Here is a 24,090-nt window from a genome sequence, read left to right as displayed (position 1 = left end):
CACACAATGATGAGGGATTAAATACACAAAGACAATCAAGGTGCAGGTGTGTGCAGGCGTGGTTACAAACAAAACCCTCCCACTGCACGTGGTGGGCCAAAGCACGTGATGTGAGAGAGGCAAGCGTTCCGTGACAATAACATTTACATTTACGGCATTTAGCAGACGCTCTTATCCAGAACGACTTACAAAAGTGCTTTGTCATTTACTCATAGAATATATCCAAGTACAGTACAGTAGGTTAGAATTAAACCAATGAACTAGAATACTGTAGAATGCAGGGATGAATGCTGATACCTAGAAGTGCAAAATACATAAGGTCTATCTTAAACAGTGATAAGTGCTATAAACAATAAGTGCTAGAGTTTGTTAAACAACATAAACAGTACCCTACAATAAGTACGAAATTAGTCAGTCAATAATGGAGCAGTGGCAGTTGTCCTTTAAATATTCTGCAAATAGATGGGTCTTCAGTCTGCATTTGAAGACTGCTGTCCGGACAGCAAGTGGGAGTTCATTCCACCATCTTGGAGCCAGGACAGAAAATAGTCTCGATGCTTGTCATCCATGAGACCTGAAGCAAGGTATTTCAAGCTGAGCCGTACTTGAGGTTCGAAGTGCTTGAGGTATGGATCGGGCTTTGACCATTGACCTCATGTATGAAGGGGCTGGTCCATTTTTGGCTTTTTAGGAAAGCATCAAGCTTTTAAATCTGATGTGTGCAGCTACAGGGAGCCAATGAAGGGAGCGCAGCAGTGGAGTAACATGTGTGAACTTCGGAAGATTGAAGACCAGTCGTGCTGCTGCATTCTGGACAAGTTGTAGAGGTTTAATGGCTTTTAGGGGAAGACCAGCAAGTAGCGAGTTGCAGTATTCTATCTTTGGGTTAGATTAGAAACACGAGTTGAGAACGACAACTGGTTGTCCAAATTTGCGCCCAGGCTACGGGCAGCTTCGGATGGTGATACCAGGGAGTTCTCAAAGGAAACTGTGAGGTCATGGTAAGGGTTGGGAGTACCTGGGATGAACCGAAGCTCGGTTTTACTGGGGTTGAGCTTCAAGTGGTGGGCTGTCATCCATGATGTGATGTCAGTCAAGCATGCTGAGATACGTCTGGAGACCTGCGTGTCAGAGGGTGGAAAAGAAAGAAATAATTGAGTGTCATTGGCATAGCAGTGATAGGAGAAACCATGAGAAGATATTACATCACCAAGAGAACGAGTATACAAAGAGAAGAGAAGGGGGCCTAATACTGAGCCTTGTGGAACACCAGCGGAGAGTCTACATGGTTTGGATGTGGAGCCTCTCCATGTCACCTGATAGGACCATCCATCCAGATAGGACTGAAACCATCTCCAAGCAGAGCCAGTCACATCAAGCCTGGAAAGAACAGAGAGAAGAATGTTGTGGTTCACTGTGTCAAAGTCTGCTGAAAGGTCTAGAAGAATCAAAACAGATGACTGTTTGGCAACTTTAGCGGCATGAAGTTTCTCAGTCACTGCTATCCGAGCTGTTTCTATAGAATGTATCAGTTTGTAGCCAGACTGATTGGGCTCATGCAGCTGGTTCTGTGTGAGAAAAAGAGACAATTGATTATAAACTGATCGTCCAAGGGCTTTTCAGAGGAAAGAGAGAAGTGATACTGGTCTGTAGTTGGTAACGCTGGAGCTGTCCAGTGTGGCCTTCTTGAGGATTGGTATCACACTGGTGGTTTTGAATGCAGTAGACATATCCAAAGCCATATGATTTTGCCAGGTCATTAGTGAAGTGGCCTCTAATTGCTCTGCTATGATTATTAGTGCATCATGAGTGTAATTAATAAAATGCTGCAGGTTATAATGTGTGTAATTCATTCAATCTACATTTTTATTTATTGTAACCCACCAAAAAGGTGCTGATTCAAATCCTGCTACAATTTGGTCCCTGGCCTTGAATTCATATGGAACCGCCCTAGGAGCTCCGATAGCATCAAGGTGAACTTTGTTATCGAAACTTACTACAGCACTTTTTTCAATTTGATTATGTGTTTGTTATGCATAATGATGAGTTTCCATTAATGCTGATTCTGGTACTGGAATCATAGAGAATGGCACTATTAGCATAACTCGGGCGCATAAACCTGTCCATTTGGCTGCTAGGGTCACATATAATCCCTTATGTCCACATACTCAATAAAAATCAGGAACCACTGTACTGTCCCAATAAGTGGTGATTTGGGCATGACTAGGCGAAATGTTCAAGTATGTAATTTCACCAGTTGCACTATCAAAGTACTCGAGGGTACCAATTATACTATTCGCATGGCTTGGGGCATGGTCTGAAATCCAAATTTTTTCACACTTCCCTGAAAAATCTGGTATCCACTCTGCCTATATGTCAGTTTCATTACCTCCTACAATACGTTGTGGGATGGGTGAAAGGATACTATTATACCTATTCAAGAACTATCTGCATTACAGCCTACTTATTGGATCATAACGAGTGCAGCTTTTATACATCAGACACCAGAAGGCACGCGGCGTTCCACTAACACATGTGGAGAAGTTGCAGGGAAGAGACCAAGTGACTGGCTTGATTTTCCCTTTAGTGCATGCAATGCAACTATCTTTTGTAAAGGTACGAGCAGTGTAACTAACATATGATAAACGTATATTATCTGGATGCATAAATGCAGTATACATCTTTTGCTCCCGCAAAGTTATGAGCAGATTTTGCATAGAGGAAGCAACACTGCGTTTACGACGTATATACCTCTGGATACCTGAACGGTTGGTGGAGTTAAGAGCATTCATTTGATTTAAACCCACTTTAACAGTGAGATTATCACAACCTGACATGTTATTACAATCAACTGGGTTCCTTCTGTGTGAAAACCAAATAGTAGAAACAAGTAAAAATCAAAAGAAACAATATGCAGTTCATTCTTCTCACCCAATTCAGTCCATTAATGTCCCTTTGAAACTTCATGATTGACTCGTTAGTTCTTGATGTACCTGTAATCCAATTGTCGCAGGATGTTCAATGGTGACGGTATTGGCAGCGCTAGGCTCACACCTTTACTGTGTTTTCTGCATTGGAGTCTGAATGACTGTTTACCAGCCGTAGTCAAGACTCTTGTTCAGAATCCTCACTGTAGGTGGCCTCTCAGGTGATGTCTGACGAGTGACACTTCGACTCACTGGCCTGGAAAGTCCACCTATGTCCATTCTGTTGTTGCTAGCAGTGGATACATTTTTGCTGTCTTCTTTTGTTTTGGGGCATAGGGTGGTGGTCTCTCTGTCGCTGTTTAAAGATGTTGTCCACAGCTTTCCTTTGTTTCACTTTTCTTCTTGTAATCCAATTCTTTTTCTTTTACTTGTCTTGCATGTTTTTCAAATGCTTGCAGTATTGTCAGTTCACTTTGTTGGTTCGCCACTTCAGCTTTCTTTTTCCTTTTCCTTTGTATAATAAAGTCTTTAACTATTTGGCAGGTTTCTTCATCAAAATATCCTCTCAATGGACACTCTTTTTTTAGTCATCTTGTTCCATTTTTTTCATAAGTCATTCGTTCTCTTTCTGTCCCTATCCCTTCTAATAGGACCATATTAAGTGGTGTCATTTCACTTAGCTTGGTCCCCATTGTGTATAGTGACAATCTATTTTTAAATCCATTATTTCTTATCACTACTTTTAATGAAGTAATATACAATCTGTTTCTATTGTTCAGTTATAGATTAAGCACAAAAATAAATCAACACTAATAAATCAGTGTGTGTATAGTGAGCAAGTCTATCTCTTTATTACAACAACGGCATGTGTATGTGTGTATGTGTGTGTGGGTGACCTTGCAGCTCCTACCCCTGAATTAGGAGGGGGTTGTGTGTGTGTGGGGGGGGGGCTCTCAGACTCCCTCCCACTTGTACTTCTTTTCACTAAGGGCTCCATCTCACTCCTCTGTGTGCTGCATACATTTAAATCACTCACTTATGCTCCTCCCTTGCTGTGTCTACATGGGGTCCATTATGAGTAAACCTCTAGTTTGATCTTGTTAGTTCTGGGGCAAGTATAAGCATGATACATCATATTTGTAATGCCTTACAATTGGTGTTCATGTTCATGAATCACTTCATAAGCATTATGCGTGTATGTCGTAACAGCCTCTAGCTCTCGATTAGGTCTTGGTATTTTATACAATGGTTTTTTTTTTTCACAGCCTAGCAAAAATCCCATTTTCTAATTTCATGCTGCCCCTCAAAAAACCATGCAGAAGCTTTCATTTTTTTCCTCTTCCCACAGTTTTTCTGAAGTATGGTATATCTGAGCTACCCTTCCAACAAGCCTGTGACGGGTCGGGCAAAATCAGACGCTTGTGGATATGAAACAGCAGGTTGGTTTAATTGTTGTTCAGGGGTTGTACAATAATCCAGTGTGACGACAAATAGAGATTATAAAGGGATAATCCAAGTCGTAGAGAGCATAACAGTCTGAGTCAAAAACCAGACACAGATACTAATGATGTACAGGTGAGTTCAATACACCGGTGATGATTAAATGTATCTGATTGGTGGAGTTGTTGCCAGGCAGAACAACGGGTTGCTGGGTGTTGTAGTCTGCTATGGGATCTGGCATTATGACACTGTTTTAATAATTCTTCATGATCTGCACTTAGGATGTATTGTGTAGCTGCTTTCAACCTATCTACCATAACTTTTTCTGCCATTGCCCTGTCATCTGATTTCATAGCTATTTTATAATATGACCTGTCTGATGGTCTATGAATTCATTTTTTGTCTGTTTTTATCTAGTTTATTTCTTTGCTGGCTTTCATCATTGGTCCTAGATCTTTGGCTTATCTGCTTTTAATCTACATAATTATCTCTTCCTAGTAGATTAATTGGATAGGACTCTGAAAACAACAGTGGCATTCTTATATGGTCAGCTCTAAGAGTTCTGTGAATTTTAATTTTTGTGGTTTCCCAGAGGAACCTTGTGTTCGAATTCTTTGAATTAGAAAGGGGTAAGTGAGAACCTTCTGGTCCAACTGCTGAGTGGGTGGCTCCCATGTCCACCAGGAAAGTCATGGCTTATGTGTCCCAGTTATCCACATGTCCAGCAGTATATTATTCTCTGGCCCTGTTGTTGTTCTGGTGCTTGTTGTAGGTTATGACTTTCTTCTTGTTGATAGGCACCTATGGTTGGGACATTAACTGGTCTTTGCATTCCTCCTCATCCTCTTCCTCTTTCTCTGCCTTTTCCTCTTTCACCTCCATGCACATAGAAATTGATTGGAGGTCTTACTGGAGCTGTAGCTGGAACAGCGACTGGAACTGCTTGTGCATTCTGTGGATTAATGTTTGGAGCAAGAGTAGGTTGAGTAACTACTGCTGCCTATATGATAGCTTCTTATGTTTAGAGCATGGTTATATCAATAGATGCATCACTAAGCTTTTTAATCACCACTGCTGCTTGATTTACCACATATTCTTTTTTCTTCTTTTTTCAGCTCTGTTAACTGAGCCTTCTGTAACTGCATTGTCAACTTCTCCATGGTTTCTTTCTCTTGTTCCTTCTTTTTCCTGCATCTCTCTACATGTTCCTTGAAGACTGACCATTCCATGTTACTTAGGCCCACTACCTCTTCAAGTGCACCTTGTACTTCTTGTGGCAGGCTTTTCTTGAACATCATGTGGAAGAGTCTCTGGTCGGTTTCAATCTGATTCCAAGATCACCCAGTCTCTTCTAGCGATTTTCTTTGGAAGGTGGTGATGTATTCATGGACACATTCTCCAGGTTTCAGCTCTAAGCTGTGTAATTGACATGGATCCATTTTTGTTGGAAATTCTTGCCTGATGGCATCCCATATATTGTTTCTCTGAGGATCCAATGATATAGCATCCCATTTTGGCTTTGCATGTCTTTCTGTCTTAGCCAATGAGAATGTTTTCCATTTTTGCCTTCCCACAGTCTGTGAAAGAATAGCCTTGATGTCTCCTTTGGCTAACTGATGTCCTGCTGTGCATTCTTCAAAGGCTGTTATCCATCTTTTACCACCACTATTTATGTTTGGCAGTTGTACTATCAATCCTTTCAAATCCATGAATGACCATAGCACATATGAGCCCTATGTGAAGCAGTGGACATTTTCTGACTTGTTGCTTGTTTAGTAAGTGATTGGATCTTCTGGGTAGTTGTTGTTCTTTATCTCTGTATGATTGGTCTTCTTCATCTTTACTTTCACTTTGTTCTGCCTTGATGATTATCGAGTCATCTTGCTGATGGTATGGGTGTGTTCAATAAATCCAATTCATACCCGTGGTATGGACCACCAATTAATGTGGTTCCTTATTATTTCCTAAATTTCAATTGTATTATTAAGTACATTTTAAATCGAAAAAGATGCAGACTCAATAATTAATTGAATAGCAGGTCCTGTGTTTATTTTGCTGTTCAATATAACATACAAATGAAGCATAATTGGGAATATGTCTAACAGTCTGTCATGATTAGTCCCTCCCGGCTTCCATGTTTCATGTTTTCCCTGTCTTGTGTATTTTAGTTCCATGCCATAGTTTCGATTTCTCCGCCCCTCATTTGATTTTCCACACCTGTCCCTTGTTTCTAGTCTTGTTAAGTTCTGTTTGTGTGGAATATATTGAAAGTTTGAATATACTGGATATATGTAAGCCCATCTTTGTTTCGAAGCCTTTGTGTCTGTTCGCCTGTTTGATTCTAGCTGTTTTGTTTTTCCTTACCTCTGTATGTTACTTCTTAGTTTCTGTTATAGCCTGATTTCCCTGTTTGCCTTAGTATGCTTATGGTTCGTGTTTCCTAGTGTCACGATCAGTCCCTTCCACCTTCCGTGTTTTCCTTGTCTTCTGTTCAGTTCCGTTCCATAGTTTCATTTTGTTCTCACCTTGTTTGATTGCTTACACCTGTCCCTCGTTTCTAGTTTTGCGAAGTTCACGTATTTAAGCACTGTTGTGTGCCTTGGTTGTTGATGTTCATTTGAATTTTTGAATGTGTTTAGTTCATTGAATGGTTGTATGTTTATTTCGTATGGTTGTGTTGGTTTGTACTCCGTGTTTCCTAGCCCTGCGTTTTCCCTAGCCTTAGTTATAGCCTGCTTCCCCGTTTGTCTTCGTGTGTGTTTATTTTGTTACTCATGTATTCCCGTACTCTCCGTGTGAGCTCTTTGCCCCTGAACTGCCTTAACAACTCTGATTTTGGATTTGCCTATAATAAATCTCGCTCCTCTCCGCACATGCGTCCGCCTCCCTACCGCTCACCGTTACACCTAGCCCTCATTTATCCTAGCCATTGTTTTTGTTATCATGTATTCTAAAATTCTCCGTATTGGCTCTGTGACCCTGGACTACCCTAATGATTATGATTCTGGATTTGCCCCTAATAAATCTCGCTCTTCTCCGCACATGCATCCGCCTCCTTACTGCTCACTGTTATACAGTCCCAGGAGCTCAAGATCTTTATACAATTTCTTCAAGGACAGTTATATTACCACTTTTTTTCTTTTTTACTTAGTACTTTTCAGGGTTTCCACCACTATATCCAAATCATGCATTATTTAACATATTCAACACCAGTTAGAGTTTGGTACCATTATATTCAATCGTTATATTCAAACTGTTTTATTTTTTAAAAAGTGATCTCATTCAAATCACCTGGTGCCCATCGTGATAATATTGTTTGTTCCAGTGCCAGGCTGAGATACTGAGGCCTTTGACTGAGGCCCTTGGAGGCCTGACACAGAGGCCCTCAGAGGCCTTACACTGAAGCCTACAGAGGCCTTTTCTATGTGAACCCAGTTTATTTTAAACCATCCACACCTTTTCTGCTTACAATATCATTTTACTTTCTCAAATTCCATACCACTGGAAAGCTTGGTAGAAAGGGCCTGAGTATAGTTTGGGTATATTTAGTTTGGTACTGTTGTCAGACCCTGGCTAGAATCTGACCGGCTTAATTTTATGGCAGGAAAGAGAGGTGAGAACAATAGGAGGTCTGTCATGGGATTGGAGGTTGTACTTGGAGCTCAATAGCAAGCTTGTTAGGTTTGTCTAGATAATGACCCTGTCTTTCCTTTAATAATCACGCTCCAGTAAATAAAACTGTAACTGTCTGGCAGAGATCAGACATCATGCTCAATACCCCCTTCAACCGGGTTACATCTTCTTTACTGCCTGCTTTTCAGTTTATTGATGTGCCTCTCAATTTCTTCCATTTTGACACTGGTGACCCACTACTGACACCAATGTAGCATTGGCAGAGAAGAATCAGAAAATGCCATTTATGCTCAAGAACAGTGATCTTTGTTATTGAGTGGCAAAAAAGAAAAGCGTATAGAATGGAAAAGGAAAAGAGTCCAGAATGGTCCTTGGCATTTTAGGGTTCCTTGGCATTATAGTCCTTGGGGATGTCAGGTGTGTATATTGAATAACAAACTGTCACGGGACGTTCCTCCCCACGAGTCACGTGGTACGGGTGCCAGGGGGTTTCACCTTGTTTGTGGCCACGCCTTTTGTGATTACGTGCACCTGCATGGGGCTTAATGTCGTGTCTATTTAAATCTCCGCTAGTGTGTGTATGGTGTTGGTCATTGTTAGTCTGCTGTTATATGTTAAATACGTATGTAGTCCTTGTTAAGTGTTATTGTGTAATGTGTTGTGTTAACTATGGAAGTCATGTCTTTTGTTAGTATTGTTTATGAGTGCCACCAGTGTTGTTTGTGACTTTCATTAATAAATGTTTCACAGTATCGAGGGATTCTGTGCGTCCTGCTCCATGCCAATCGGCACTCGAGCCAGCAGATCCGTTACAGAATGACCAACCACCACAGGATGCCAGCTCTTTTGGTGAAGAACTGACTTCCTAGCGGGAGGTGCATGGCCACCCCCTGCACTGCCGCCTGGATCCCAGGAGATTGGGGAGAGGACCACGACTGGTATCCGGGTCCACTCCGGAGGTGGAGGGGAACACCCCCAGGAATTTCTTAGCTGAAGCCTAAGGAGGATGGATGTGCCCCACATCAATCAGAAAGAGGTTGGTTGTGTGGAGCTAGTGGGATCCCTGGAGGGCAGAGCTGTAGCCCGAGTTCCTTCCGATCAGCAGAATGAGGAGGATCGTTCAGGGGAGGAGCACGTCCGGAACCGGGGCGGAAGTGAACCTCTAATGAGGCCGGGGACATGTCTTTTGTTAGTATTGTTTGAGTGCCGCCAGTGTTGTTTGTTTCTTTCATTAATAAATGTTTCACTGTATCGAGGGATTCTGTGCGTCCTGCTGCACGATAATTTAAATATAGCTATTCCAGCACATTCTCTTTATGCTCGTGGGGCAGTTATAAAATTGAAGTTTGATGGAGCAAATTAAATTATGTCACGGTACGGCCCTTCCTCCCAAACGTGTGTGTATGCGTGTGTGTGTGTGTGTGTGTGTGTGTGTGTGTGTGTGTGTGTGTATTCGTTTGTCCGTAGGGCCACGCCTTCCCCGTGTTTCACACCTGCTCCTCGTTTTGCCGCGTCAGTGTGCATGTATATAATTCTCTCGTTTAATTGTGGATGTGTCGGTGTTTAACCTTGCGATATCGTAAACGCTACATTGTCTTTAATGTTAATCAATAAACGTCGTTGTGTGTCTTGTCAAGCCTCCCCACGTTATAAATTAACACCGCTGAACTGTTACATTCGTTTAGACAGATCTCTTTTAAAAGCTTAAAATGAAGTCTCTGACATGTAATGAAGTAATAAATTAAGAATAACTTATTAGAAGGAGATCTGAGATTGAAAGAGCTAACTTAATAATCTGCATTCTTGGCTCCAAAAGCTGTGATATACACTGCACATATTTTAGAGGAGTTTAGTATTTTTGATGTATAAACAATTTTTTGTACTTGTGAGAAATACTGGAGTGGTAGAGATTACTTGTCCAAACAGGAATAGGGGAGTCACTGTAGTCTGCCGCTGCTATCAGTAGTGCTAACTGAACATACTGTGCTCTGTGTTACCCTTGGGACAGAACAAGACTGCTGATGTTGGAGTAGCTGGAGAGGGTCAATGAGTCCACTGGAGCTACAGGTTTGACTGAGCCACATGCGGACACTGAATGTCAGGCTAGTTAGCAGCATGAGCGGGCACTAATTAATAGCGCAGCACTGGGCAGACGACTGGGTGCTGGATGGTCTCTGTACCCCGACAGAGAGGACAGGACGTGCGCGGGTCATAGACTGTGTGTACGCCAAATGACATGCGAGCCATTATAATGTGGTCCAACAACTTACGCTTTTCGTTTGGGTAAGTGTGAAAAATTATGACCTGTCCTCGAAAGCTTCCGTCTGGCACATTCTGGGGGATTTTAATGTGACATCTCTGAACACATGGGGGCTTCCCAAGGCCGAGCTTGATAAAACGTCGAGCGGTTTCAAGATCGAAAGTAAATCGCTACGTCCAGGGGAGACTTCAAAGCCTATAGAAAAGGAAACTGAGATTTGAGTGAGGGCAGAAATGTCCATTGAGAGTTTTAGCATCCGACCAAAAGCAGGACTGTCTTACTTTTAAAAACAAAAGCTAGAAATTCAGCTGTACGTTCGGCATCGTAATTCTGACTGAAGGTAAGGTCTTTTTTAAACTTGTCCTACTAGCATCCGAAAATATAGTTAATGTATTCAAACGTGATTAAGTCCGTATGTGTTGTTTCAGTCAGGCTTTCGAACTATGCAACTAACTAATGTGGAGAGAACAAAGAGAGTGAACGTTGTTCGGGTGTTCACTTAATCATATAAATACATCGGTCCGGTTACAATCCTCCATATTAACCATACCACTTTTAACCATAATAATAATAATAATAATAATAATAATAATAATAATAATAATGATACAATAAACGTATTTCTGTTACATTACTATTATTGTTACTACTACTACTAATAATAATAATGACAATATTATGCATATATAATTTTAACGTGGAGCGATCACGTAGCGGATGCAAGCGCTGAGAAGATTTATTAAAGGGCAAATCGGCAACGGTCCAGGGTCAGTGAGCCCAACAGGGAGAGTCCGGGAAAACATAGCAAACGAAAAATACACAAGAGGTTACAGTGAGGGACACAACAGAAAACAGGTTATGTGCAAAATAACAGGCAGCATGAAAATGTAACGCGAGGGTGTCGGCGCCTTAGACATGAGACGGAAGTGAATTACATAGGGAATCCATAATAGAAGGGACGGACGGGATAGAATAACTAAATATGTTTAATTACAGACACAGACTAACAATACAGAATATAACAAGGAACAAACAGGATAAGATAAGAGTAACAGGCTAACAGGGTGAGGGCGAGAACTAGGGAAGCAGGGAAGTAAACATTAAGGAAACATGAACTGAGAACAGCGAAGATGTATTAAAGTAGGACACGCAGGGAGAACACTGATCTGGACTGCATACTTTAGACAAACAACAACCAAGACAAAAAACATAATTAATAAAACTCAAAGAAAACCAAATAACACTTGCATATATATTAAGAGGAAACAAACAGAAGCGAAGCGATGGAGGAACACCGGACGAGGAAAGAGAGCGGAATCAAACAAGCAAATATTAACGGGGAAAGCAGCGTAGACGAAAACACAGAGAGACAGTAGACAACTAGCAAACATGAACAGGTAAAGCAACACAGACAGAAAGGATAACTTAGCAGGGAACGCAGGGAATCCTGGAGACAGACCCCTGGTTGCTAGGGAAACGGGGAACGTGACAGACAACAGAGGCTGGAACAATGTAGACCAGTGAGAGGGGAGCGTTCCGTGACACTTATTCAATTAACTGCTTTTTTGCCCCTCTATGATAATAAAAAAATGACACCTTTAAGTGGATTTGTGAAATCTCTGGAAATCTGAGCTTCACAAAGAAATCTCTTAAGGGTTGAACCTGCAGAGATAACTGACATAATACACTGAAAAGGGCGTTGAAAAGGTTTCTTTTCTCCTCTCCTACAGAAACCAGTGGTCTTAGTTATTTGGATATACCATTTCTTCACCCATCCATGTTCTTTACCAAGGCACACAGGACCATAAGGACATGAGCTTTCATGGTTGCCACATCGCCGTAATGAGCAACAAAGCCTTCTGCACTGTGTTAATTGTGAGTTTATATGATGCTTACGCATCTTTTTATGTCACAGCTCACATGTATCTTAACCTTCTGATCTGATGTCCTGGTGATCTCGTCCTGATCATCTAAAGGTCTGAATGTGTTTGATTAAAAAGTAGCTCCTTAGCTCTAAGTTCTCTCATGTTATGAAGATGCAAATGCAGTGCATACATTTTTGCTTTTATAAGGACATGGGTCTTAATGCTGAACAAAACTCTTCCTTGTACTAAAGATACATGTTATGTGCACTTTTTGCAAATATGGTTAGTTAATTGAAAGTGTATTAGCCAAGACAATGTAAGTTTAATAGTATAGCACATTCAAAAGTAATAATTCAAAATTGTTTTATGTAAACATGAATAAGAGCATATAGAGCATAAAATGATACAGTTAATTTAAAGTAAATGGGCATGACAAGAAAGGCATAAATCAGATTAGCATTAGAATTCCAGTGTCTACAGGTTTTAGTCTAAACATGATCTCCTCTCCTTTTTCACAGGGACTTATTTTAAGACTCATGGTCTGTGATGCAGAATGTGAAAATAATTTTCATAAAGACATAGTAAGTATTTCATTATTAATCATTTTTGTTAAATTATTATTAAATTTTTAAGTCATAAATGTAATATATATTGACAAAAATATCAGTAGGTATACTAATACTTATAACTCATGTATTGCTATATGTATTAGTCAAATATACAAGACAAAAAGCAACAATATTAAGTCTAGGGAAATGGAATTTTTATTTTTTAATGTGACAGTACAGTATTTAAGTAATTCATCAGAGAGGTTTATATTGGGCAGTGATAGTTAGATTTATCCATTTTGTGCAGAATAAGCACATCCACACCAAAAGGTGTATGATGGTGCTGATATTAAGTCTTTGACATAGTCTGGGTTCCCTAAAATGTACAAGGACTCTTAAATTAAGATTATTTTAAGATCAGGACTTTTTACATCCAGATGATATTCATTAATTAGTTATTTGTGTGTTTTATATTTACACACTTGGTTAACATTTGTATTGTTTTTTAATATATATAGACAACATGTTTATTTAAAGACCATTGGATTGCGGTCAAGAACTTCACACCTCCTGCTGAATCTGAAAAGGTAGAATGAAGCAGCCATGTTTACATAATACATTTATATTCTATGGATAATGACAAAATAATATTATGTAATTTTAGTTTAATATACTCAAACAGCTCTAGTGCATTACCAAGAGTAACATACAGTACAATGTGTGGAAAACACAAAAAACAATTACATTTATGGATACATTATCATTTATACAGACTTTGTATAGTTGTCATGCATAGAAGTACCTTATTAAAATAAAAGTAAAATTTGATTGCTGGCCCCCAAAGAATATGAATGAGTTACAGTACATTACAAAACTGTTATGAGTGAATTCCACAATAAAATTGCATTTTATATCCACTTATATAATTATTACTTTCATTATTAGGAATTAGTTTAGGTAATGGAGAGACACTTAGAGAATTACTCTTATTTATAAGAAAACCTAGATATAACAGAAACAATAGTGTCTAGTCAAATAAAACGTTGCCACACTGATTTCACCTCAACTGCAAAAACAATTATGATTAAATATGATCATGACCTGTATTATTCTTCCTGAACCACTAGGGGTGATGGCTTACATTTTCACCATTGTTTCTTGATTCCTTCTAAGCTTTTAAAACTTAATTTGAAAAGCTGGCTCAAGGTTTGCACAACATTTTGTCATGAGAAGTTAATCATTTTTCTTTCTTCTTGGGTTTCTTTTTTTAGGACGAGCATATTTTACTCTCTGTCATAAATACTCTTTGTTCCACCTGGAAGCAGAATGGAGAAAGACTTAAGAATGAATGTAGGAATGATGCAAGGAACTGCATTGATTGCCTTGAAAAAGTTATGTGGACATATGGAAATATCCTGAAAGGCTTTGCAAGGGTACTGCTAGTTATATTTGCATATTTGATGCTTGATTCGTGCTCAAGGACACCACACATAAAATTCTAGGACTGCAGGTCATATGGGCTTGTGTCATAGACTGTGTGTTCACTGTAAAGTCTAAAGTCATTGTGTCGTCTCTTCTGCTTTTTCTAGCTGAACAACACAAAGGAAACAGAAAATATTACCAATTTTTGTGAGAATTATACCTGCAAAGATTCCTATACAACATATTTTATGAGACCAACTGACTTTGTGATCATGTATAATAAAATATGCAACGGGAATAAATCATTGGCAGGTATGGATCTAAAACTGTCTAGAGGTGAATGAGCACTTTGTTTTTTATATCTAAAGCTCTCTTTAAAATGACAATGTTCTAAAGCTCAGTTAATTGCTCTTTTTTGACTAGGTAGCATCCCAGAGTGCCCAAAAATACAGAGTAAGTAACAGTATATTTATTGCTTTGTTAATGTTATTTTTTCATACAAGACATGTGCCACATTGTTTTGAACATTCTACATAGGTGGAGTTACATGGAGCGATTATGAGGTAGATGCAGACCCTGAAAAGACCAAGATTCATTGAGAGGAAAATCCATAATCAGAGTCGTAGTTAAGGTCCAGAGTCATAGATCCAACACGTAGAGTCCGGGAATACATCTTAAACAAAAAAAACAAACAAACAATGAGAAAAGGGAGCAGGTTATAACAATGAAACAAGTTAACGATAATAACTAACACTAAAGATCAGAAAACAGGCAGAGAAATCATGATGCTGAATAACAGATGGAGGCTAGGCTTAACACAATGACCAGCAAACACACAGGCAACACGGCAGTGTTTACATACACATGCTACTGAGGACTAACAATGCACAGATTATACAAATTAGGTGAAAACCAATGTATTTCTTATAATGTATTACAATCTATTTTGCTTGATGTTTCCTCTATTCTTAAATCCTAAAAATGTCTGACCATCACAATGTCATTTTATTTGTTTGCTTGTTTATTTATTTTAGATTCTACAACTTGTTCCTGCATTATCAAGGGTAAGTGCCATCTAAAACAAACTGTTTTGGTTGCCTCGTATTGTAGGTTATTAGAGAGACTTTCTTACTCTGCAGAGAGGGTGCAATTTGAAATTTAATGTAACCCTAAGTTCTAGCGTACAGTTCGCAGAAGACTGCACCAGTCTCTTCCTCACAGGAGATGATACAATAAGGATTGTGCAGGGAATGTTTTCTTTGCACATGTAAGGCCTCTCATATCCAGTATGAAAAACATAATGCCACTGTGTATCTGAACTCTGTTGCTTGCCAATTTTATCGTTTCATAGCTGCAGTTTATCCAGTCAAATGAACACTTCCAGCATGATGGAAAGGCGCGTACCTTAAACACATACCGTGGTTATATTTACTGTGTTCAAATGTGAAAATCAATTACTATGGCATGTTTTTGGTATCATGTTATTGCCTTTATACAAATGAACATGTGTACAGTATAATGTAAAACTTTTTTTTTATGAATTTCTACTCTACACACCTACACAAATGAACATGTGTACAAATGTACACATGTAAAACCTATTTTTTTATGAATTTCTACTCTACACACCTCTGCTTGGCATAAGTGTTATTTACATAATTTCTTTGTATTTTTTCATATCTTTCTGTGTACTCTGTAAGAGGTTCCCCCCAGAACATTAGCCTATAGGAACCAAAAGTCATACCTAAGTCATCCAAGTCCTCTGAGAGCACAACTAGTCAAATGTCATATCCATTCTATACCAGTCCAGGAAGGTTATAGAATGTGTGATGGACCTGAGCACACACTATTTTTTCTTTCTCTTGGGGATTTCATTGTAGCACATGTGTATATATATATATATATATAAAGTAAGTTATCCATCAAAATATTTTAATGACACTCTTAAATGTCATTTAGGCCAACTTTATAAGTACACAAATAGCTGATAATCATCTACTTTATGAAATGCTGCAGCAAATTATTAGTTTAAGCTTATTCCCAAATTAAGAACTGCTATTATTCTTGTCTATGTACTACATCCCTATCAAGATGATATGTTAGATATATCTAATGTGGCAGTGCTCTTCTACCTCTTCCAACATGCTATAGTAGTAAATACGTCACTTATGTGCTTTGGGTTGTTGTTGTTTTTTTTTAAATGTGTTAGCCCACTTTTCTGTTCCTGTTGCTACTACTATAAGTAAGTGTCTTCCACCACATTCTAAAAAATAAGACTTGTAGCAGTATGAGAGCTGAGTCAGCATTTTATTAAATACACTTGACCTTATATTCTTAATATATATTCCAATGAATGATTGCCTGATTGGCAGAATCCATGTTTCATTTGTATCATGCTAAAAGTAGGATCAGAATTTGGACCAAGCAAGTTGAGTCAATGAAGTCGTCCTGTTTTTTTGTCAACACTTCAAGCCAGTGTGCAGGGAATGTTTTCTTTGCACATGTAAGGCCTCTGATATCCAGTATGAAAAACATGAATGCCACTGTGTATCTGAACTCTGTTGCTGGCCAATTTTATCCTTTCATAGCTGCAGTTTAGCCAGTCAAATGAACACTTCCAGCATGATGGAAAGGCGCGTACCTTAAACACATTCCGTGGTTATATTTACTGTGTTCAAATGTGAAAATCATTTACTATGGCATGTTTTTGGTATCATGTTATTGCCTTTATATAAATGAACATGTGTACAGTATAATGTAAAACCTTTTTTTTTATGAATTTCTATTCTACACATCTCTGCTTGGCATAAGTGTTATTTACATAATTTCTTTGTATTTTTTTCCTATCTTTCTGTGTACTCTGTAAGAGGTTCCCCCCAGAACATTAGCCCATAGGAACCAAAAGTCCTACCAAAGTCATCCAAGTCCTCTGAGAGCACAACTAGTCAAATGTCATATCCGTTCTATACCAGTCCAGGAAGTTTATAGAATGTGTGATGGACCTGAGCACACACTATTTTTCTTTCTCTTGGGGATTTCATTGTGACTCGGGCCTGCCAGTGATTGACACCTAGAATAGCCAATAGCTGCATGTAGAACATGTGTATATATATAGTACCATAAGATTAGTGTGAATACCTAAAGACTTTTTTTTCTCGTATGATCCAGGCACTTTATCATCAGAAGCCACCCATACCACAATTCCATCTACAAAGGAAAGTAAGTTATCCATCAAAATATTTTAATGACACTCTTAAATGTCATTTAGACCAACTTTATAAGTACACAAATAGCTGATAATCATCTACTTTATGAAATGCTGCAGAGAATTATTAGTTTAAGCTTATTCCCACATTAAGAACTGCTATAATTCTTGTCTATGTACTACATACCTCTCAAGATGATATGTTAGATACTTCTAATGTTGCTGTGCTCTTCTACACCTTCCATTATGCTATAGTAGTAAATATGTCACTTCTTTGCTTTGGGATGTTATGTTAGCTACCTTTAACTTTGCAGTGCTTTTCTACCTCTTCCAACATGCTATAGTAGTAAATACATCACTTATGTGCTTTGGGTTGTTGTTGTTTTTTTTTAGATTTGTCAGCTCACTTTTCTGTTCCTGTTCCTACTACTATGAGTAAGTGTCTTCCATCACATTCTAGGAACTAACACTTGTAGCAGTATGAGAGCTGAGTCAGCATTTTATTAAGTACACTTGACCTATATTGTAATCTATATTCCAATGAATGATTGCCTGATTGGTAGAATCCATGTTTCATTTGTATCATGCTAAAAGAAGGATCAGAATTTGGACCAAGCAAGTTGAGTCCATGAAGTCCATGAAGGGCTTTCAAAAACATCCAAACATACATATATTCAACAGTCAAGACAATAGGAACAAGGCAGGGTTTAAATACATGAACTTAACAAGACTAAAAATGAGGAACAGGTGTGGAAAACGAAATGAGGGGCAGAGAAAACGAAACTCCAGAAAGGAACCAAAAAAACACAAGACGGAAACCATGGAACATGGAAGCAAGGAGGGAGTAACCGTGACAATCATACTGATAAGAGTTTGTTCTACTCTTTAGACACACGCACAAAATTCCCTAAATAGAAAAAATAAAATAAAATTTATAACTAGCAGTTTGGCAGCAGCCTTTTAACTTCCCTTCACAGTGGGGCTTTATGCAAATTCCCTGTGGTAACAATGTAACATGAATATTAAAAAATTTGATGATAACTATATTTTTATAGAATTCACACCATAATCCAGATTTGTTTTTCCATCCATATTGTTGGTATGATTTTACCACATGAATCTGTTTTTTCAACATCTTGATTTTGTAGGAGTTATGGAAATATTCCATTATATTGATGCCTTTTCATTTTCACAGATGATAAAAGTATGGATTATTGCACAAAATTACAAAGTATGAAGCTTCATAATATGTTGGACTGCCCAATGGCTCCAGTTCTTCACTGATGAACACAATTTCCTGTCTTTTTTCCAGGTCTGGTTTCTGTAACCTTGTCTTTGTCCTTACTGGCCAACATAATATTCTTTGTTCTGTGGGTCCAACAAAGGAGGAGGCCTCATAACCATAATTGCCAGGTAATGTGAGAAGATGTCCATCACTCTTTGTAACGTTTTAAGTGATTGGGTAACAGGTCGGATGCATGAGCTAGCAGGCATGTAATCAGATGGAAAGGAAAAGACAAAACAAACAAGGAAGTTAATGTAACAAACTAAACCAGACGTGAAATGTGGGAATGAGGGAGCTAAAAGGCAAAGCAAAGATAAGAAAAACAAATACAAAATATAAATCAAAGAACAGCTAAAACCCAAAAGATATGGCATGAAAACAAAAAGGACATGGTAAGGTATTGTTTAAACAGGAACAGGGATAAAGATATTAACAGCAACATAGACTGCAATAATCAGTAATAGTAACTCTAAAGTACAGAGTAGTGCTTACAGAGTTTGTTTACTTCCTGGTTTTGTTTCCTCATGCTTCCTAATTTTGGTTTCATTCTGTTCCGCCCCCTTGTTAGTATCTATGCCTATTATTGTATCATCTGTATCTTGTTAGTCCTCATTAGTTGTATTTATGCCCTATTTGTTCACTGTGTCTTTGTGAAGTCGTCAACCTGTGTTATGTTTCTGAGCTGTAGTCTGTTATTGTGAATTTCTTCTGGTTTATTGGATTTCTGCATATGTTGTTGGATTACCCTCTTTGCCTGTTCGCTGTCTGTTTTGGTTGCCTCATTGACTGTTCTTCTGTATCGTGACCTGTGTAAGTCTATTTAGATTACAATTGTGGAGTAACCATGTTCTCTATTAAACTGCATTCACCATACTGCATTGGACTCTGTCTCTGTTCGTGCTCAGAACATTGCATAATGTAAAGCTGATTTTGTAATATGACTCATCTGCTCTTTTTCAGCCAGCTCCTACCATAGAACTTCTGCAGGTAGGACCAGGTACCACCCTTTTAAACAATTTCTGCATCTGATACATAATGTTACATAATCTGTTACATTACATAAATGACATAATGTTTGGGTACATACATGGCTGAGCATCATGGAAATTTTCCCTGAAGTTGGAGCTGGAATTGTTAAAAATCTCATGCATTAGGATCCAGTTCCTTTACATAGTATCCAGTTCTTCCTATGAATCTATAGCCTTATTGTTCCCTGCCTGTTTTTCTGTGCTTCACGTACCGTTAGAACAACAGAAACAGTTTCCACAGTCATGAAGCTACCGCAGGTGAGATTCCATTTTTTTAGTCATCTCTTTGCTATAGCGTTGTTAATGAGTCTGTGCACATTGATTGTGAATGCATTTTAATGCATCAAAGCACTAATCCTTTTTGATTTTTATCTCTCCAAAGATATCTCCTTGTATTGTCCATTACAGGCATCATCAGACTCAGATAAAAGCAGCATGGATAGAAGTCAAGCAATCTGTAGAAAGAGCTCCACTGACAGCTGTGAGTGTCCTCACACATCATGAACTGTGTCTACAGCATTGAACAAGCAGATCCACTGGGAACATGAAACTGAGGCAAAGTGATATGTGGACTGGGATTGGACAGAAAATTATGAACCTGCATCATATGATGTAGAACTGGGCCACATTTGCTTCATTTGGGAGATACTATCAGTACATTTCACTGAGGAAGCAACGGTTAAGTTGTAAGAAGCTACACTCTTAAAGACATAAGAAGAAAGAAAAAGAAGACAGTCAGATACTGAAATGAGGATTTCTTTTCCCACATAATAACAAATGAATCATTTATTAATATATTTTTCTTAATGTGTGTATATATACTTAATGAATTATTACTCACATTGTCTTTATTATTATTTACACTTATAAAGCATCTTTCCCATACCCAATGATGCATTACAATCAACACTGCTTTTACATCCACACCTTTTCGTAATATTGTGTATAATAGATGATGTTGGTCTTAAAATATAACCCAAAGAAGACAGTGTCATGGTGAGCTTCAGGTATGAAGCACCGTTTATGAAAAAAGCTGTGTGTGTATGCGTGAGAGTGAAACTGCAAAAGGGGGTGGAAATGCACGTGAGAGAGTGAAAGTACGCACGAGCGACTGGAAAGGCGTGCGAGAGCGAGTGAGTGAAAGTATGCACGAGCAAGAGAAACTACGTGAAAGATGTTTGATATGGTGGAGGAGCTTCATGTCATTCATTGTTGGTATACAATGTTATCAACATGAGAATAAAAAAGATATTTTTATTCTTTGTTTTTCTCAATTCAGTTCTATGAACAGCAGCTTGGCAGCAAAAGCTATCCATACAGCTCAACATGCGCATTTATTCTTTATGACTAGAAAGCAGCGTGTCGATGTCCTCACTGCAGTCCATGGGTCATTAGGGTTTGGAAAAATTAAAGTTTATTCATTGGTTCCTGTAAAAAGTATGCTTGATTTTATCTGTGGGTAAAAAAGAAGTAAACCTTGTTTTTTCATTACCCATGTTAAAAAATCACAGCAAAATTTAAACAGTTTAAAACACTTGCAGAAGTCTACGGAAGACTATCTGTGTGTTTTCCTGCTTGAGTTTTAAAAGCCCAGTCGAGTTCTGGGATGGTCAGTGGTGGTCACAAAGTTTCTGTGCAGGTACTGAAAAGTGGAATTCCTATAAAAGCAGGAACTTGAATATAGGAGATTATTAGTAGACCTGATGATAATTAGACATACACAGAAAATTGTAAATTAATCAAAACTATGTGATTGTATATAGTAAGTCCCTATATACACTTTTTGGGATTGGGCCCCACTCTTATATACTGCCATTGGACACATATATGCACAAAGGGATTGTGAGCTCATTTTGGATCCCAATACGCGGTAGGTTAAGTAAATGTCTGGACAATGTTTACTGCCCTTAACTGATTTGATTACCATGATCAATATACAGGTTTTGGGACTCACTATGGGAGCTCTTGCGCTTTCTTACCCCTCACCCCTCCCAGACCCTACTTCCACATATAGATTGAACACCCTGAAACAGTCTGAGCAAAGAGAAACCTATAATCCCAAATCAAACATATTGAATGGTGTCATATATACTTGGAGTGGGATGGTCCGTTCATTGGTCCACTAGTGCCTGACCCCTAGATGTTAAGGAACAGGAAGTAGCTTTCCCTCACTTGTAGAGTCACATGATTTCACGGGGGGAGGGGGGGGGGGGGCTGTAAGGGAGGCTCCAGAGACAACATATTAAAGTGCCAGACGCCTAGAGTTTATGTAACAGGAAGTAGTTTTCCCTAAGATGTGGAAACCCGGCCTTCCGATATGTTATGCGGGACACGCAGATGACAAAGTCTGGGCTCCTCCCTAAACACAGTTTGTAAACATCCCACTCCAAGTATATTCCCATTCAAATGTCATATACTTGTTTTGGACACCCTTTACAAAGGTCAGATTGACACAAAAATGATTTATGTTTGCAAGGGATAACCCATGAGACAGTGTGTGAAAGGTGCAGACCATAGTGTGTTGTTTTCTATTACAAAAGCCCAGAAGATTTCTCCCTATATCGTGTGCAGATTTGAAAGGACACAGAAACTCAGGAGCAGGCAGCAAACATTTTTCAAGAATAAATTTGTTGATTTCTTTTTCTTGGCTTGGGAAGGGGTATAGCAACCCGACCTTCTGATATATTACTCAGGGCACCCAGATGAGCCACCGTTTGACATGGCAAAGTCTGGGCACCGCCCTAAATAGTGTTTGTAAACATCCCACTCCAAGCATATTTCCATTCATATCTCATATACTTGTTTTGGACACCCTATAAAACAGTTCATTTTTGTTGTTTCTGATGAGCTACGGGGACACTGCTCCAATAGGTCATCCATGAGGCCTCATACATCCCACCTATGAAGTCTTGTGACCCTATATGGTCCTGTTCCTGAAATGATAACCCTAACCCTTGATGTGTATCTTTTAGGTCTCTAGTGGGATCCCAATCGAAATCTATTTTAATTGTCAAATATACTGCAAGTGGGATGGTGTCAAATTCCACTATATTTTAACAAGTCAAATATATTGCAAGTGGGATCCCAATCAAAATCTATTTTAGTTGTGTCAAATATACTGCATGTGGGATGTTCCAAGGTTTCCAAAATAGATTTGATCTCTGCATTTGTTGGAGATATGTTGAAACTAACACCGCCACTGCCTAAATCTGGGTCCCCCTTATTAAAGACCAGTAGTTTGGCCTTAAACAAAGACAGAAAACATATTATTGGTGAGATGAACTGATGGAAGACAGTTGATGACCAACTTATTAAAGATCAGCAGTATGACCTTAGACAGAAATAGATTACTGGTGAGAAGAACTGATGGAAGACAATTGGTGCTCAAATTATTAAAGACCAGCATTAACCACAATATGACCTTAGACAGAAATAGATCACTGGTGAGATGAACTGATGGAAGACAGTTGGTGCCCAACTTATTAAAGATCAGCAGTAACCAGCAGTATGGCTTTAGACAAAGACAGAAATAGATTATTGGTGAGTCATAATAAATCAAATATATTGCAGATGGAATGAAAATCACAATTAAATTACATTTAATTGGTTTGTCAAATATACTGCGTCTGGGATGGTAAATATACCATATTTGGATGCTGTCAAATTCCAGTATATTTGAATTATGAAAAATATACTGCAAGTGGGATGGAAAATATACCATATGTGGGATGATGTCCGATTCAAGTATATTTGAATTATGACATATGGCATGGAAAATATACCATTCGTGGGATGGTGTCAAGAAAAGCTGTGAGGAGAGCCCTATTTGTTGTAAAATTATTTATGTATGTGTGTTGTTACATGTAAACTTGTTCACTTGTGTGTTGTGTGTTTGAGCTTGTTCACTTCTGTTTTTATAAATTTTCTACATTTTAGATGTGCATTTGTATAGTATTGATAATATATGAATAAACTTTTCCAAATTTAGTAACAGTGAGTTGTTGCAGATGTCTATATATTCAATGGAGAGTGGTGAGTCAAATATACTGTCCAATATATTGAATATGTATAAAATATTATATATATATATATATATATATATATATATATATATATATATATATATATATATATATATATATATATATATATGACAAATTATATACATACATAAAAAATTATAAATATATAAACAAATGGGATGAAAATCCCAATTCAAATATGTCATGTAGTGTGTCAAATATATTGCAAATGGGATGAAAATCCCAATTCAAATATATATTATTTAGTGTGTCAAATATACTGCAAATGGGATGAAAATCCCAATTCAGGTATATGTCATGTAGCGTGTCAAATATATTGCAGATGCTAAAATAATTTATATTTGTGTGTGGTTTTTTTACATTTAAACTTCATCCTTGGTGTGTGTGTGTGTTATATTAATAAATCTTTGAAATTTAGTGACAATGAGTTGTAG

The 24,090-nt window shown here is 38.2% G+C and overlaps 1 protein-coding gene across 12 annotated transcripts; it reads left to right on the top strand.

The window, feature by feature from the left end:
* The first annotated feature begins 9,977 nt into the window (after positions 1-9,977).
* Positions 9,978-20,875, top strand: LOC113568554 (uncharacterized). Of its 12 annotated transcripts, none has more exons than XR_014120233.1 (14): positions 9,978-10,600; positions 11,991-12,135; positions 12,644-12,706; positions 13,192-13,260; positions 13,945-14,106; positions 14,263-14,407; positions 14,519-14,548; positions 15,130-15,159; positions 17,264-17,314; positions 17,694-17,735; positions 18,613-18,713; positions 19,550-19,582; positions 19,832-19,871; positions 19,996-20,095. XR_014120233.1 is itself a non-coding variant. In XM_081708694.1 (14 exons), the coding sequence occupies exons 2-14, from the start codon at positions 12,073-12,075 to the stop codon at positions 20,039-20,041; spliced, it is 843 nt and encodes a 280-aa protein (XP_081564820.1). In that variant the 5' UTR covers positions 9,978-10,600; positions 11,991-12,072; the 3' UTR covers positions 20,042-20,875. The 12 variants fall into 12 exon arrangements, 8 of the variants coding, with proteins under 8 accessions (XP_081564820.1, XP_081564818.1, XP_081564822.1 ...); XR_014120234.1 differs by having other exon boundaries at positions 19,550-19,572; positions 19,996-20,094; XR_014120235.1 differs by having other exon boundaries at positions 19,550-19,572; positions 20,022-20,089.
* The last annotated feature ends 3,215 nt before the right edge of the window (positions 20,876-24,090 follow it).

This window comes from Electrophorus electricus, unplaced genomic scaffold (assembly GCF_041902795.1).
Source record: "Electrophorus electricus isolate QZ-2024a unplaced genomic scaffold, ASM4190279v1 Scaffold106, whole genome shotgun sequence".
NCBI lineage: Eukaryota > Metazoa > Chordata > Actinopteri > Gymnotiformes > Gymnotidae > Electrophorus > Electrophorus electricus.
Note: the sequence above shows the minus strand (reverse complement) of the source record. Positions and strands in the feature narration are given on the sequence as shown.

What these genes read in the sequence shown, in the direction of transcription:
- LOC113568554 (XM_081708692.1), top strand. Translation starts at nt 12,073, where the DNA reads ATGAGCTTTCATGGTTGCCACATCGCCGTAATGAGCAACAAAGCCTTC. An exon ending in TTGTTCCTGCATTATCAAGG is followed by an intron (nt 15,160 to 17,263) that starts GTAAGTGCCATC and finishes CGTATGATCCAG; the next exon opens with GCACTTTATCATCAGAAGCC. An exon ending in AATTCCATCTACAAAGGAAA is followed by an intron (nt 17,315 to 17,693) that starts GTAAGTTATCCA and finishes GTTTTTTTTTAG; the next exon opens with ATTTGTCAGCTCACTTTTCT.